Source organism: Aethalodelphis obliquidens, unplaced genomic scaffold (assembly GCF_003676395.1).
Source record: "Aethalodelphis obliquidens isolate GAN/ISIS:26980383/991018 unplaced genomic scaffold, ASM367639v1 scaffold11, whole genome shotgun sequence".
Lineage (NCBI taxonomy): Eukaryota > Metazoa > Chordata > Mammalia > Artiodactyla > Delphinidae > Aethalodelphis > Aethalodelphis obliquidens.
The window spans coordinates 5,240,941-5,257,782 of record NW_020837955.1 but is presented as its reverse complement, the minus strand read 5'-3'; the positions used below and the strand labels follow the sequence as shown (position 1 = coordinate 5,257,782).

Sequence of the window (16,842 nt, the reverse complement as noted above, 5' to 3'; positions counted from 1 at the left end):
CACGGGATCTTCGTTGCTGTGTGAGGAATCTTTGTTGTGGCATATGGGATCTCTTTTTTTTTTTAGTTGCAGCACGTGGGATCTTTAGTTGCAGCATGCAGGATCTTTAGTTGTGGCATGCAAACTCTTAGTTGTGGCATGTGGGATCTAGTTCCCTGATCAGGGATCGATCCTATTAATACCTGAGACTGGCAGAAAAGCTATGGAATTAGTCTGGGAAGATGTCATTTAGGGGAGCTCTCGCCCCAAAGAGAAAGAAAGGCTCAACAGAACACAAGTGTTTAGAGTAAAGGGAAAAATAAATCCATTTTAGTTTTGTACCTTAGATAACACTACTCAAACAAAAATTAGCAGCCTAATTAAATTAGATAGTTAATGTACTACACATAATGTAGGGCCTAACTCATAGTAAACATTTAAAAATTTGTTCTTATACTACTAGTAGTGCTGCTGCTATTATTACTATTATTATTTTGTAGTTATTGTTGTTAGTGATTATTATTAGTGATTGAGTCTGAACCAGAAACTCTTAGGCCACTATCAGTGTCTTCTCACTTTTCACTCCCACATCTCATCATTCTCAATCCATTCTTCTCATTGTCTCTGATTCCCCTCAAAGGGGCAACTCAATACTGGGTATGGGAAATTGATATAGATTTATCTTTCAAACAAGACTGTCAACCTGTGAGATGAGCAAAGGGACAGGAGAGCCTGAGGGTCACGCTCCCTCAGGCAGAGTATTTGCAGACAGCCAAAAAGGAGGCAGAACAGGTGATGTCATTCCACGTGCCGTCCACCAGGAGTGTCACACAATGTTCCTCAGAACCAGCGTTATTGGGCTTACCATCATGCCAATTTTGGTAGGTCACCCTCTTTCCTGTCAGATCCACAGACTGGCCATCAGTCTCCTCATATGTGATGCCCAGGAAGGCCCCTCCACTGGCTATATCCTGGATGGCCTTGTTTTCTTCAGCATTAGTAGGAATGGCCACAGAGGCCTGGAACTGGGCACACAGAGTCTTCACTTCATCAAAGGTCATTTTTTCACCATTGGTAAAATAAAACTTTTTGCCAACTTTTTTGCCCTAAGAGAAGATCAGCCCTAAAATGGGAAAATATAGGTGACACTGGCTTGTCTCTAAGTCCAGCTCAAGATATTTTTCTGGACAAAGCCTTCAACAGTAGCGTTGCCACATAAAATACAGTATGTCCAGTTATATTTGAATTATAGATAAACAATGAAATTTTTTTAGTATAAGTGTCTCACATGCAATTTTTAGGACATACTTATACTAAAAAAAAATTAATTGTTGTTTACCTGAAATTCAAGTTTAACTGGGTGTCCTATATTTTTCTTTGTTAAATCTAGCAGCCCTAATCTGAAGAAACAGAATGGAACAAAGGCCTTTGGCTTTTTGGACCAGAGTTCTAGAATACATATAATTGTAATTCTAAGTTTTACCCCAATATTAACTTAAAAATAAATTTAAATGTCTGAGAATATTTGTCCTAGGCCAGGAAACAGGTTAGCCTCATTGCCAGTTCTCAGCAACAGCATAACAAGGGGAAAGAGGCATAGGTCCCATTTTCAGTGACACATATGTACACTGATAGTAAAGATAAAGGATCAGGGTCTCTGATATCAGACTGACTTCAATTTATAAACTGTCTCTGCCACTTATTAGCTCTGTGCATTTGAGCAAATTATGTAATTTTCCTTTGCTTCCGTTTCTACCAAAAGGTTGTTGTGAGGATTTCATGAGGTCAGAATATGAAAAACACCTATCCAGGTACTAGAAAATTACATGTATTCAATAAATATTTGTTGCTTTCCACTTTCCCAAACTTCAAGCTGCCTGAAAAGTAAGAGAGAAGGCTTACATTTTTTGAGCTGGTCCAGTTCTGATCGCAGAGCTGCTCTTTCTGAAGTAGCCTGGCTAATATAGTTACCTAGAAAATTAAAACAAAGTGAAAGAGCATTGTTGAAAAGGCATCTAAGAACTACAAGGGGGTAGGGTACCTTTTCAAACTAAAAAAAAAAAAAAATCAAGATAAAAGTTTCCTTTATACTGATATTTGCTCTTTGAAGAAAAAGGAAAAATATTTTAAGCATAAAGAAGCATAAAGAAGGAAAAGTATCTCTGTTTCCATCCAGCCCAAAACATCACTCATCTGTTGAATGTATGTAAAGACACTCTGTACATGCATACACACCCACACGCACATACATACACTCCCCGTTGACCGAGTATTATAGCACTCCACGCGCCAAGCTATTCACTAATTGGTTTTTTCCCCAAACAAATAGCTCTATCATGGGTAAACTTGTGGAATAAAATACTTGAGGAATTATTATGAGCTGGTGAATATTGACTATAAAGATTGCAGGGTTTTGTCTTTGGGGAAGTTTTGTTGTTGTTGCTTTTTGTTTTGTTTTTCCCTTATTTTGTTCAGTTAATCAGTAAACCAGGATTTTTGTGAGTTGCCCATTATCCAAGAGGGGAGGGCATGAGGCAAGCTATGTGTAGTAGATGGCAAAAATGACTTCAGTGTGGTACAGCTTCTCTCATTAAGAAATGGAGTTTATTTCCCCACTCCTTGAATCTGAGAGGGCCTTGTAACTTGTTTTGACCAATGGAATATGGCAGAAGCAATAATGTATGTGTCCTAAGCCTTCAGGAGACCTTAAGGCTTCTGTTCTTTCTTCTTTTGGAAATCCTGTAATCATCTCTATGTGAATAAGCCCAGGTGAGTCAATTGGAGGATGAGATCTGGCTCAGCTATGCTCATCACTCCAGCTGATGGCCAAACAACAGCCAGACATGTAAGTGAGACCATTGGCCATCAGTTGACCACAGACACATGAGTGAGTCCAGCTGAGACCAGCAAAGAAATCACTTGATTCATAGATTCGTGATTTAAATAAATGGCTGTGTTTTGTTTGTTTCTCATGAGATAAGAGATAACTGGCATACCATGTATCTACCATTGTTGTGAAAATAGGCATAACAAGCCCAACACATAGATAACCTACTTTATCCCTTTTGGACCAGAGCCTCACATTGAATTGTTTCAGCTGAAGGAGAGCCTAGGCTTAGCTCCTCCAGGAGGCACCTGATGAGGGTTTGGCTCTGAAGGGTTTATGAGTCTGTATTCAGGCATTAATAGGAACCCCTTGAGGCTCTAAGTAACCTAGGGAAGCTAGAGGCTGCTGGGTCAGGAAGCAGAGTTGGGCATCTTCCCAGGAAGCAGCAGGAGAAGGGGCATCTCCCACATGGTACTCAGAGTTGCCAGACGCTGGGGGCCTTCAGCCTAGACCTTGCTGAAGTAAATTCCTTACCCAAATCATCTCCAGGGTCTCCTTTTTGGCCCACTTGTCCTGGTAACCCAGGTGGCCCTGGCATTCCTTGAGGCCCTACCTTTCCGGGAGGGCCCTGAGAGCCTCTGAGTCCTTGACCTGTTGGAGGACCAAGGAAACATGACAGTATTTGCGTTCCTGCTCTATTTCTCCAAAAGCATGATGCCCAATCCCCTCCCAGGAGGAGGGAGACACTGATCCAGGGCTCACATTCTGAACCGCTCTTTCTAATGACCATAGAAGGAAAGCCTCCTGTGTCCCATGGGATGGTCTGCCTTGAGGGTCAACTTCCTGAGCCGGCAGGACCACCACGTGTCACCAGTTCCTGTGTGGAAGTTTGGGATGCCAGAGTCAGAGCTGTATCTCTCTTTTGAATTATAATTTGTAGTTGAGAGAAATACAAGCTACATGAATATGACATTATCCTCCTCACATCTCCAGGCAGTTTCCTTTGGAAGATAAAGAGTCACAGAGATAGAACAGCCCAAACTGTACCTGGTTCTCCCTTTTCTCCCTTCGCACCATCATGCCTATCTTTGCCTGGGAGGCCGTTGATTCCTGGAGAACCACAGGCAATCACAGGGCAGGTCTTTTGTACATTCTCACAGTTTTCTGTTTCTGTACACGATGCTGTCACCACAATCAGGAGAAGCAGAGGGAGTGATGGAAACAGTGACATGGTCCTCACCTTGGTGTGGGAAAAATCAAGGAAGATTATCTCATCCTGTTCAGTTAATCAACACATATTTACTGAACCTGCCCTTTTTCCTATAACCTATACTGGGCACAGGTGATATAGAGATGGGTGACCCATTCCTGCCCTCCAGATTGGGGATTTGGAAAAGTAAATCCTCCTGTGACGTTGTATTACTACTTCAGCTTGCATTGTCGGGGAGAAGGGGTTACCAGTGCCTGGCCTCTAGTGTTACTGCTAAAAGGCTAGGAGTGTGCTCTCTGTGTCCTTTGTGAGAGCAGATAGGCATAACATTGCCAGCTCACTCATGCCTGCTGACTTGGGGAGTGAACGTGAATGGAGACCCAGCTCTCTCTGTCTCACCTTTCACATTTGGGCCCATCTGCCACCTGCATCCCATCCTTATACCTGGACAGTCCATTGCCCTCAGTGCCGATTAACCAACATCTACTCAGTGGCACTCACTAAGCTGCAGGCTGATGATCTAGAGAGGAAGAGTCACTGCTAGTTACTAACCTGGCCAGAGTTAAGTTGAGTTTGTTTCCTCTTGATGTTTTATTTCCCACTGTAAGAGAGACTTGCCAGGGAGAGAATTTTCTCTGGAAATTTCTCACTATCTTGACCCAGGCAGGGTGCCAGATCCCTCTCTACTTCCTGGCAGGTATTCTGTGTGTCCTGTGAGTCAAAACCACTGGCAATTAGAACACCTTCCTTGAATACCCTACTCATTTCTCAAGCCTGACATTTTATGTCCTTCAAAGTCCTCTTCCAGCTGTCCCTCCCCCAGGAAACCTCAGCAGCCCAGCATCAAGGGTCTAATCCTTCTCGGCTCCCTTTGAAAACAAAGGCACAGTCTCATTTGCAAATGGTCAGGTGAATCCGGGAAAGTCACAGATACCCCAGGGTAAGCAGAGAAAGAGATACCACCAGCATGGCTTCTGCCTGCCATCTCCCCACACACCCTAGAAAGTCTTTTCTAGGCCTCCAAGATCAAGTCAAATCCCTAGACATTTGATCCAGGACCCCAGATCCATTCACCAGAAAGGACTTACCACGGCTTCTGCAAAGCAGGGATACAGTCACGAGGAAACTGGCCCTCCAGCAGGGTGCCGGCAGGTGCCTTAGGTGGAGGGAGGAGGCTGGACTCAGTAACACAAGGTCCAATCAGGCTTGTAAACAAGGACAGTATGGGCCTGACCTTCAACCCCAGATTAATAAGTCTTCTTAGAACTGCACTAAACTCTGCTTAGGAGCATTTCCCAGGGGCTTCTGGTGCAGTGCTGGGTGGCTGTTTTCTTTAATACTGCACAGTTCTTCCTTTAAATCGCCATCATTTGGGCAGTCCTCATTGCTGAGTCAGCACGAGCAGGCTCACATGGTTAATCGTGTCGAGATTCTTGTCTGCAATGAGAAACGCAGAGGCGCCTGTGAATGTGTTCACGTGCTTGGGCACACTAACCGTGCACGCAGACACGCAGGCGTGCACACACGCTCATCCACGAAAGCACGGCACACCCCTTGCTGCCTTCCACATACCAAGACCACTCCTGCCTCAGGCTTTACACTTGGTTTTCTCCCAGCCTGAATGTCCCCTCCATCATGTCACTGGCTGGCTGTTTCTCTTCTATTGAGACATTCCTGTCTCAGAGAAATCTGTGTTGATCACTTTATCTAAGTGGTCCCACTCTCTGTCCTCTTAACTTGCTTTATTTTCTTTCATATTACTTATACTCCATGATGTTATATTCTATCTATTTACTTTACTTTTCTACTTTTTATTGTGGTAAAATATGAAGAACATAAAATTTACCATTTTGACCATTAGTAGGTATACAATTTGGCCACATTAAGTACATTCACATTGTTGTGCAACCTTCACCACTACCCATCTCCAGAATATTTTCATCATCCCAAACCGAAACTCTGTACCCATTAAATAATAACTCCCCATTTCCAACCCCCAGCCCCACCCCCGATCCTTGGTAACCACTGTTCTACTTTTTGTCTCTATGAATCTGACTACTCTAGGTGTCTTAGATAAGTGGTATAATATAGGGTTTGTCTTTTTGTGACAGGCTTATTTCACTTAGCATAATGTCTTCGAGGTTCATCCATGTTGTGGCAGGTATCAGAATTTCCTTCCTTTTTAAGTTTAAATAATATTCCATTATATGTAAATACCACATTTTGGAAGCTTCATTTTTACTAGCAGAAAAAAAAAACTGGAAATAACCCAATTGTCCTTCAACAAGTGAATGGATAAATAAACCATGGAAAACTCACAGAAAAAAAAGGAACAGGCTCTTAATTAATACAATAACTTGGATGAATTTCAAGGACATTATGTTAAGTAAAATAAATATAATATCAAGAGTTTACAAACTGTATTATTCTTTTCATATAATATTCTCGAAATGGCAAAATTGAATAATGGGGAGCATATCAGCAGTTGGCAGGGAATAGGGCTTCAGGGAAGGTATAAAGGTATAGCACAAGAAAGTTTCATTGTGGGTGATGGAATAGTTCTGTGCCTTAATTGTGGTGATTGCACAAACCTGTGATTGCGATAACATTTCATAGAACTATACACCAAGAAAAAAAATGCAGGTAAAAAATAGTTCAATTCAAATAACATCCATAGCTTATTGTTGTATTGTTCCAATGTCAGTTTCCTGGTTTTGATACTTGCACTCTGGTACGTTAGATCCTACCATCGGTGAATGATGGATGAAGAGGACATGACACCTTTCTTTACTATTTTTTTCACCTTGTCTGTGAGATTAAAATTATTTCACATGAAAAAGTTTCCAAAGGGAGTCTCAAGGAAGCTGTGGGTGATCTAAAGATGATCCCTGCTTCCTTCAGTGCTTTGTCCAAGTTTTACAATGGAAATAGTCTGTACAATGGCTTGAAAGTGAGAAAAAGTAGGCCAGGTTCCCAAGGATAGTACTGTTCAGTCTGGTTGGTCTTAACAGTGTGAGATCCAAACGGTGAGAGATAAGGCATAAGCCTATTGATGATATGACTTATAAACTGTGTAAGACTTTGGACCTCCTCCCAAGGATCATTAGAGGAATTCCAATAGAAGAGGAATGATCACATTTGAATTTTTCAAAGCTTGTTTTGACTAAAATGTGGAGCAAGGTTGGAAGGGAGCAAGACTGGAAAAAAGCTGACCTGCAAGGAAGTACTTACTATCGTCTAAACGGCAGATGATGGTGGCCAGAATCAGGGTAATGGCAGCTGGATCAAGAAGCTAGATACATTTGAGAAACATCTACAAGGTATAACAAATAGAACTTGGGAGTTGGTTGGGTGTGAAATGGTGAGCAGAAAAAAGGAGTTTGGGCATACAAGTTTCTGACTTGAATATCTGGGTGCCAGTTAACTTATTGTAGGAGGTATAATGGGTATCTTGTGAGTAAATGGCTTGAATCAGGTGCTAGTGATCAAGAAGGGATGGAACAATAACTTTGTGAAGCAAAATGTATTCAATTCTGGACAACATTTCTAATAGAGCTGTCATCAGATGCCTTTTTAGCTTAGGGTGGTGAGGGAACCCGTCCTAGGAGCTTCAGACAGAGGTTGCAGAGCCATGTGGTGAGGGTGTGGTAGAGGCCTCCAAACACCAGAAGGAATATGGATGAGATTACCTTCCACGTCCTTTCCAACTAGATGGTCCTTGGCTTGTGGAAGGTCTGGTTTCCTTACTTCCTGCTGACCCAACCCCTGGGCCTGAGAAAACTGCAGGATGGTACAGAGCCGCGTGCCTAAAGCAAAGGACAGAGACGAGGACATCCAGGGCCTAAAAACGTCTGCTGGAAACTTGCTTATCTCTCTCCCCCACTCTTCAGCATCCAGACTTTCCCCTTGTTCCTACTCCAAAGTGGAGGAGGTAAAATGAGATAGCTGACTCCAGGTCACACTGGAAGTTCTGGCTTTGATCACTGTGCTTGTTTGTATTGAACACTTAGTCCAGAGGTCAGGAAGCTTCCTGGAACTGAGCTGGGAAGGGGTGGACATCTGGGTGGAGAGTCAATCTGAAAGTTGAGCCGCTGCTCTGGATGCAACTGAATCTCTTCCCATCCTCCACAGTCTGCAGCAGGCCTTTCCTATCATGAGATAACCCCTTTCCACATGCATCAGCCCCTGATTACCCAGTCTGCACTCCACCTAATAAGGCTGCTGTACGCATTTGTTCTGGACCTTAGGCCCTTCCCAGCACACCTCCACCAGACAACAGTGCTGCCTGTCTGACCTGTAGGAGGACTGCCTGCCCCTCTACATGACTTTCCTTTAATGGGATGGAATCCCAGCTCTGCCACTTCCTGGACGTGTGACTTTGGCCAAGTTCTGTCTCCTTCAGATCCTGTTTCTCCATCTGTGGACCAGGACAACACTGCCTTGGCTATGCCGTGATATACCGTCTTCTGATCCACACACACAGTGCACGGCATGCAGCTTATCATACCATCCTGCTTAAGACAAGGCCTTCATTGCCTCCAGGATGGTGTTACAATAGCCTTCTTCCCGTAGGAAGCAGTGTTCTTGGGCAACCTCAGCTGAGAGGTAAAGTTTGAGATTTGGAACCTGAAGGCTTGGTTTGGGCTCATGACTCCGAGTTTAGGCAGACCACATATTCTGGCTGAGCCTCAAATTTTAGCAGGGGGAGTGGGGCGCAGGTGTAGCAGGCCTAGAAGGTGCTGGTCCTCGTCCAAGAGCCTTTGCTTCAGGAGGATTTGGGGAGACACACCTGGGGGAGGGTGATAAACAGGGGAAATCAGGGCAGTTGTGCAGGCAAAAAAGCCCGAGGCCCAGGATTCCCTGCCAAGAGGGCTGCAGGAAGATTGTGGTCAAGCTCATTGACTCAAGGAGAGACTGTGCGTTGGGGCCTTGGCAAGGACGGAGCTCCCAGGATATTCTCAAGTCAAGCTGCATCGAGAAACTGAGGGTCCCTTTTTCTCTCAGCTTCTCTCTAGTGCCCTCTATGGTGAAAGCTTATCCTGCTCACTTTATTTTATTTTATTTTTTTATTTTATTGGGTTATAGTTGATTTACAATGTTGTATTAGTTTCAGGTGTACAGCAAAGTGATTCAGTTATACATATACATATATTCATTCTTTTTCAGTTTCTTTTCTCATATAGGTTATCACCAGATATTGAGTAGAGTTCTCTGTGATATACAGTAGGTCTTTGTTGGTTGTCTATCTTTTATATAGTAGTGTGTGTATGTTCTTCCCAAGCTCCTGGTTTATCTCTCCCCTCCACGTTTCCCCTTTGGTAACCATAGGTTTGTTTTCTATATCTGTAAGTCTGTTTATGTTTTGTAAATAAGTTCATTTCTATCATTAAAAAAAATTAGATTTCACATATGAGTGATATCATATATTTGTCTTTCTCTGTCTGACTTACTTCACTTACTGATAATCTCTGTGTCCATCAATGTTGCTGCAAATGGCATTATTTCATTCTTTTTTGTGGCTGAATAATATTCTATTGTATCTATGTACCACATCTTCTTTATCCATTCCTCTGTCGATGGACATTTAGGTTGCTTCCATGTCTTGGCTATTGTAAATAGTGCTGCAATGAACATTGGGGTGCATGCATCTTCTCTAATTATGGTTTTCTCCAGATATATGCCCAGGAGTGGGGTTGCTGGGTCATATGATAGTTCTATTTTTAGTTTCTTAATTTACATTCCTGATCATGCTCACTTTAAAGGAGAAATGCTTAAAGGAATTTTGTGGCTTATCACAGAGCATATATGGAAGAGTAAATCTGTAGCCAAGAGTCCTTTGGTAACTGGCACAGTAGGTGTATCTGCATGTCCATGTCAGTGTACACAGGGAGTCCACAAATGCCCTGAGTGGGCCCTTTATCAACATATGTAGCATCAGGAATTCCTCCAGCCAAGACTCATGGGAGAGCCTGAGAGCCAAGGAGCGTAGAGGTGTGGGTCTCGCTGCTTCTGGGTTCTGAAGCTGCATCTCTCTGTGCACTCACACAGAAAAGCCCATGAGAGGACACAGAAAGCAGGCAACAGGCCACCTATAGCCTTGTAGGAACCATCAGAAACCATCTCTGCTTACATCTTTATCTTGGGCTTCTAGCGTCCAGAACTGTGACAAAATAAATATCTGTTGTTTAAGCTACCCATTCAGTGATATCTTGCTGAGGCAGCCCAAGCTGACTAACAGCCCTCTTAGGTCAGGGGAACCCAACCAATTCCCATGATTGCTTCTCTGGAATGGGAAGTTGGGTAAAGAGGTGAGACTGTCCTGGATAGGAGAGTCCTGGAGGAGGAAAGTAGCTGGGCAGTAAAATGGGAGGGAGAGGGGGTTGAGGAAGATGTGCTCCGTTAGAAGGGCCAAGGAAAGGCTAGTTCTTGCCAGGAATGGCTGAGCTAGATGCCAGCTGCCCCTCCTCCACTTTCCTTTGTGTGCCTAGCCCCCAACCCCCCAAGGCAGGAGGGAGGTCAAGGAAGGGGACGTACACACACCTGATTCTACTCCATTCTGACCTGAGCGTTGTGACTTAGGCAAATGCTCTCACCTTGTAAGTCTCAGTCCTCAAGCTGTTACATGGGCATAAGAAAAATACTTAAAAACCAGAAATATGTTGGAGGGAAGGCCAGAGTGTTTTATGCATATGAGACCCCTAGCCCTTGAGAAAATAACTCCCCTGACAGAGAAAAAGGACCTGGAATGAGAGCTTCCTGCAATCGGTGAGGGAACAGACTCATGGGAGGCCCAGAGTAACCAGGTTAGACTGACCCAGGAACACCGGGCTCCCCAGTTGACTCCCCTATTTAAAGAGAGATGGGATGGTGTGAGGGGGATTCTGTCCTTCAGGCTGCTTTGTGTGGCTTCCAAGGGACCACTGTGAGGGACAGGTTCCCAGAGGATCATCCTCCTCTAAGGTCCCAAAGAGAAATTACTGGTCAGCCCTGCCATCTAGTGACCAAACTCAGAATTGTAGTGTGCCAAGGGCTACACTGAGACATCACACATCCCCATACCTGTTCACTCATTCTATACATTACTTGCTAGAAGCTGCTCTGTGTCAGGCCCTGGGATAGGAACTGAGAGACAAGGGAGAACAACATAACTTCCCTGTTCCAGATACTACGTAACATTTTTAAGTAGGGGGCTTTGTTGTTATACACCTTCTTCTGAGAGCCAAAGGCCTCATCTCTTGTCTGTCTCTTATGTCTTTTACTACACACGACTTCTGTGTTACAAGTATCGATAAATATGTATCATATATAATATATGTGTGTAAAATTCGTCTTCTCAAGACTCTTCTCTTTTTTGTAAATTTAGAAATCCACATTCAACATAAGCAAGGGCTTTTGACATTTGCCCCTTAGAGTTTTAAGTTATTTTCTGATATAACTAATATTGTCCAACCTCCCAGATTTCTTATGTCTTAGTCTGGTATAATGCATTGAATTTACAAAGTTAGAAAAATTCACAGATTAAAAAAAGGCAGGAGTTTGTGAAGCTGTGTATATGGGAATTGTTGGATATAGCAACGATATCCTAGAGATATTCACTGGGAATATAAAAAAATAAAAATTACATATGCATCCACAGTGATCTTTAGTTTTGTAGCATTGTATTCAGATTTGAGTCAAATAAAAAGTAAAAAAAGTTAAACATTCCTTACTCTATAACCCACAGTTCAATCTAGTGTTTTCCTTAAAGTCTCCCTGCCAGTATTTTTTCTTATCTCTCTCTATCTTTCACCCAGACTTCAAAAAGTCATGTCGGTTTTTCTTTTGCACCATCTCATATATTCTTTCTCAGTTTTATTTTCACAGCCATAAGCACTGTCCCCTCAACCCTAGATGTTCGAAGTAACCCAAGACATCTGCTTGTCTTCCCTCACTCATTGCTATCTATTCCACTGCTGGATGAATCTCCTTAATATATGACTTTAACAGCATCATTACTCCTTTAAAAAGCAGTATAAAATAAAAACATGCTTGTTTTCAAGATCTTCCACAATCTAGTCTGAATTAACTTTCCTCCTTTATTGCTTGTGACTCCAAAACAAACTGAAAATATTCATTCCGGCAGGACAGACCATTCAGACTTCTATGTACTGAGCACTGGATGTTTTTATTTCCCCAGGATCTCTTCCCTTCCACTTCTAGTAAATGAAATTCTCTTTTCTCTGATGAATCCTTTCCATATGGTTCAACTGGGCTGCTTCTCCTTTGCTGCATGAGAAGTGGAGTTATATTTGTGTTCAGCTCATATATTATAGCCTTTAGATCACCATGATTGTTTCAGTGATGGGTGAGTCACTCAGGAAAAGTTGACGAGTCTTTGCTACATGGATTTGCTAAGATTTGCTACATGGACCCAGGAAAGGAGTCTAAGGAAAGGACGGGCTTGGACTGGTAATAGCTATCCTTTCTGCTGCTTAGAAAAAGCCTATTTGAGAATGATGTCAATATGTGGAAAGATTAAGAGCTCAGAGATAGAAAGAGATACAGTTCTGACCATATACCAATACCTTGACTCCATGTAAATAAAAACTGCATTTGCCTTTGACACTTTGGAACTTACAGTTTGGAATGATTGGGAGGAATATCAGGAGATGTTTCAGTTGTGTGTATTTAGTTGTGTGGACTATAAATTCCATTTTTACTTCTGTTAATTTAGATTAGGTGTTCGTTACTTGTAACCTCATGACCCTACAACTTCCAAACTCACAATGGATACTCATAGTGGTACCTCTACTCACATCATCCCCTTGCCTAGGATACATTCATCCTTTCATTCTTCCAAACCAAACACTAGTTATCCTTCAAGACTTGATTAACTATCTCATTCTGAATGAAGATTTCTCTGACTACTCCCAACAATTCACCAGTTGATAGATTTTTGGATTGTTTCCACTATTGGGGTATTATGATTAATGGTACAGTGAACATTTGTGTACAAACGTTTGTGTGGACTTATGTTTCCAATACTCTTGGCTATGTACCTAGGAGTTGAATTGCTGGATCACATGGTAATTCTAACTTTTTGAGGAACTGCCAAATTGTTTTCCAAAGTGACTGTACAGTTCTACATTTCTGTTAGCAAGACATGAGGGTTCCAATTTCTCCACATCCTTAGCAATAATTGTTAATGCATATCTTTTTTTATTATAGTCATTCTAGAGGATGTAAAGTAGCATCTCAAGAAAAATTTTCTTAACATTGATATGAGTGAAAATATTAATACAACATACCAAACTTTATGAATTACAGCTAAAGTATTGCTTAGAAGAATATCTATAGCTTTGTTTTTTAAAAAAGGGAAAGATCTCAAACCAATAATCTAAACATCCACCTTAGGAAACTAGAGAAAGAAGGAAAAAACAACCAAAGTAAACAGAAGGAAAAAATAATAAAGAATAGAGAATAATAATAGAGAAGAATGAATAATAGAAAATAAAGTAAATGAAATAGAACATAGAGAAAATCATCCAAACAAAATTTAGTTCTTTGAAAAAAATCAACAAAATTGACAAACCTTTAGCTAGACTGAACAAAAAAAGAGAAAAAACTCGAATTACAAAAATCAGGGATAAAAGACAAGACGTTAGATCTAAACTTTCAGAAATAAAAAAGAATTTTTGGGGTAGTGTGAGAAAGTATGTCAACAAATTAGGAAATTTAGATTAAATAGAAAAAAAAAAAATCCTAGAAAGACACCAAGTACTAAAACTGACTCAAGAAGAAATAGAAAATCTGAATTGACCTATAACAAGTAAAGTGACTGATTTAGTAATAAACAAACTTTCCATAAAGAAATGTCCATCTCCTGAAATCGTCAGTGGTGAATTTTACCAAACACTTAAAGAAGAATTAATCAATTCTTCACCAACTCCTCCAAAACTTCACAAATGGGAGGAGGGAATTCTTCCCAACAGATTCTATGAGGGCAGAATCATCCTACTACTAAAATCACACAAAGACATCAAAGTTTAGACAAATATCCTTTATGAATGTAGACACAAAAATCTCAACAGAAATTCAGCAACATATAAAGAGGATTATGCACCATGATGAAGTGGGATTTATTGCAGGAATGTAAGGCTGGTTCAGCATATGAAAATCTATCAATACAATACAAAGGACTAATACAATAAAGGACAAAACCACATGCGAAAAATGCGTTTGATAAAATTCAACACCATTTCATGATAAAAAACACTTGACAAACTAGGAACAAATAACCATTTTGAAAGCCACATGACAAAAGGAGCTTAGATTCTGAATCCCTTAGAGGAGAGCAGTTTTCAGAGCAGTTTGTCAGTTTGTAAATTTATTGATGAAAAATAAACTATGCATAATTTTCCCGAAATAAAACCATTCTGGGGTTTGTTCCAGGAGCTAGCATTACTTTAACGTTTAAAATCTTTCTGGTCAGGCTTCCCTGGTGGTGCAGTGGTTGGGAGTCTGCCTGCCGATGCAGGGGACGCGGGTTCTTGCCCCGGTCCGGGAAGATTCCACATGCCGTGGAGCGGCTGGGCCCGTGAGCCATGGCCGCTGAGCCTGCGTGTCCGGGGCCTGTGCTCCGCAACGGGAGAGGCCACAGCGGCAAGAGGCCCGCGTACCGCAAAAAAAACAAAAACAAAAACATCTTTCTGGTCAAAGTTGTGATTTTGCTATTTTTAATTTTCCAACTAAAAATGAAAAGTCAAAGTTTACCTAGGGCCTAAACAACAGAAAGGTCAAGAATAGGGATTTTAAAACTAAGATAACTTTAATGAGTGGTTTGTTTCAAGATACTAAGGTATCTAAGTAGAAATTAAATCAGTTTTCTGCTTCCAGGAATCCTCTTTTTCAATATTTTTATGGAGTAATTGCCTCTTTTTGCAGAGGAAGTCTAAACTTATCTGGAAATACAATCTATTACTATGTTATAAAAGAAAAATTCACTATTTTCTTCTGAGATCATAGCAAATACACAACAAACAAACAAAACAAAACAAACTAGCAGTCACCAAAACTCAACGTTTCTTTTATCTTCTTATTTCTTACAGTAGAACAAGTTAACCAAGAATATTTACTTGAAACTATAAGAATCTAATGGACTAAACCATAAGAATCATTTTATGTTCTATGCTACTGGATGTATACTTATAAATACATATATTTTAAACTAAAAATGTTAATGTAATGAGATGAATCTTTCTGTGCTTATAGAACTTCTGTGGAGCTTTTATTTCATTTCTAGGCTCATCCCTACAAAAGAAATGCATGATGATAGTGAAAGATACTTGGAATTTATCAATTCAACAAATCCTTATTGTATGTCTGCTTTATGATATGTATCAATACTAGGGAGCCAACAGTGAACAGACCAGATAGGAATTCTTTCTAATAGAATTTATATTCTAGTGATAAATTCAACTCATAAAACTTTTCAGATACCTACAGTGATATCAACCATGATTGTCATTGAAAGCATGTGTCTCAACAAGGCAGTGGTCTCCAGATATCTATCCTAAAAGACATTACAGAATCTCTCTCAATGCATCAAATTGTTTCACTAAGCAGAATAGTCTATTGTTTGAAATGTAAGCAAAGGAAAAAGAAGAGTAATTAAAATGGATTATATTTTACTGATCCTGAATTTATGTGGATTTGCCACTTATTTATTACTAAGCAGAAACCCTAGTCTCAGAGAAAACATGCTTTGGAAAATGATTGTGTAAACAGAGCAGAGTTTGTAGGCATATGTGAGGGTAGCTTCCTAGCTCCAAATGTTGAGCTTGCTAAGACCATCAGTCAGTATGTTTTACAGAAGAATGGAGAGTACCGATTACTCAGGTAGTCATTCAAGCAGAGGTCATTTTGAAAAGCTTCTCCTATACATCTGAATTCCATTTCATTCTTTGATACATGGCCAGGACAGTATATAGAAACCTGGAAACCGCACTGTGCGATATCACAAAATCTAAGTAACAATCAGAAGTGTTCCGTGGGATCTTAAGATCTCTCTGCATCTCATCTTAATTTAATAATGCTTGAAAATTATACAGTAGTCCCAGTTTGCCAATCCCTTTTACATATATAATTTTATACAAATTCCTGCCTTTTGGCAGGGAGTGTAATGTGGTTATAAAGCATATGACAAATTTACAGTAGTTTTCTCTATTTCCTTCTGTTTGCACCACCTTGACCAATATTTTTTTCTAGTATTTGATTTCCTAATCAAAATAACTATAGTAAATGTACCCTCTGTACACTATTTGTAAAGTTTAAATGAAGCAAAATTTATATAATTAGCACATTTTAAGTATTCAACAATACAGGTTCTTATGATTATTTTAGAGAAGCAAATGAAGTGGAAGAGGTATATGTGAACGTATCCTAAAAGCTAAAGAAAAAAAAAATGCAACAAGCATAAATTGTTAAATACTTCATATTCTGAGAAATACATGGAGATAAAGTATTTAAAGGACTTCTAAATTAGTATTCCTCATTATCTAGAAGCTAACTCCAACTTTCTAGCTTTTAGGCTCATCAGATTTCACTTGGTAATTGTTTATTATATATCAGAGTACTAACTGAAGTATTTATTTGCCTCTTTAGATTTGCAGAGGGTATTATAGCTAGTTAAGTAAATTTTCTGATAAAAAAGTAATGTGTGTTTCGGTGTGCTACACATAAATCCTATATGGCTCATCACTTTCTACTGCAAATGAATCTTGCAAATAAATCTTGAATGCTTCTGTGCTTTCTACTTTCCAACTCTAGTTGATTTTATTTCAGAGAC

At 40.5% G+C, this 16,842-nt stretch overlaps 1 protein-coding gene across 1 annotated transcript; it reads right to left on the bottom strand.

The window, feature by feature from the left end:
• Positions 1-728: 728 nt before the first annotated feature.
• MBL2 (mannose binding lectin 2) lies at positions 729-4,037 on the bottom strand. Its single transcript, XM_027113068.1, is given in 4 exon segments — positions 729-1,102; positions 1,882-1,950; positions 3,341-3,457; positions 3,854-4,037. Coding segments are annotated over 4 exon segments (744 nt in total).
• Between the last annotated feature and the right edge of the window lie 12,805 nt (positions 4,038-16,842).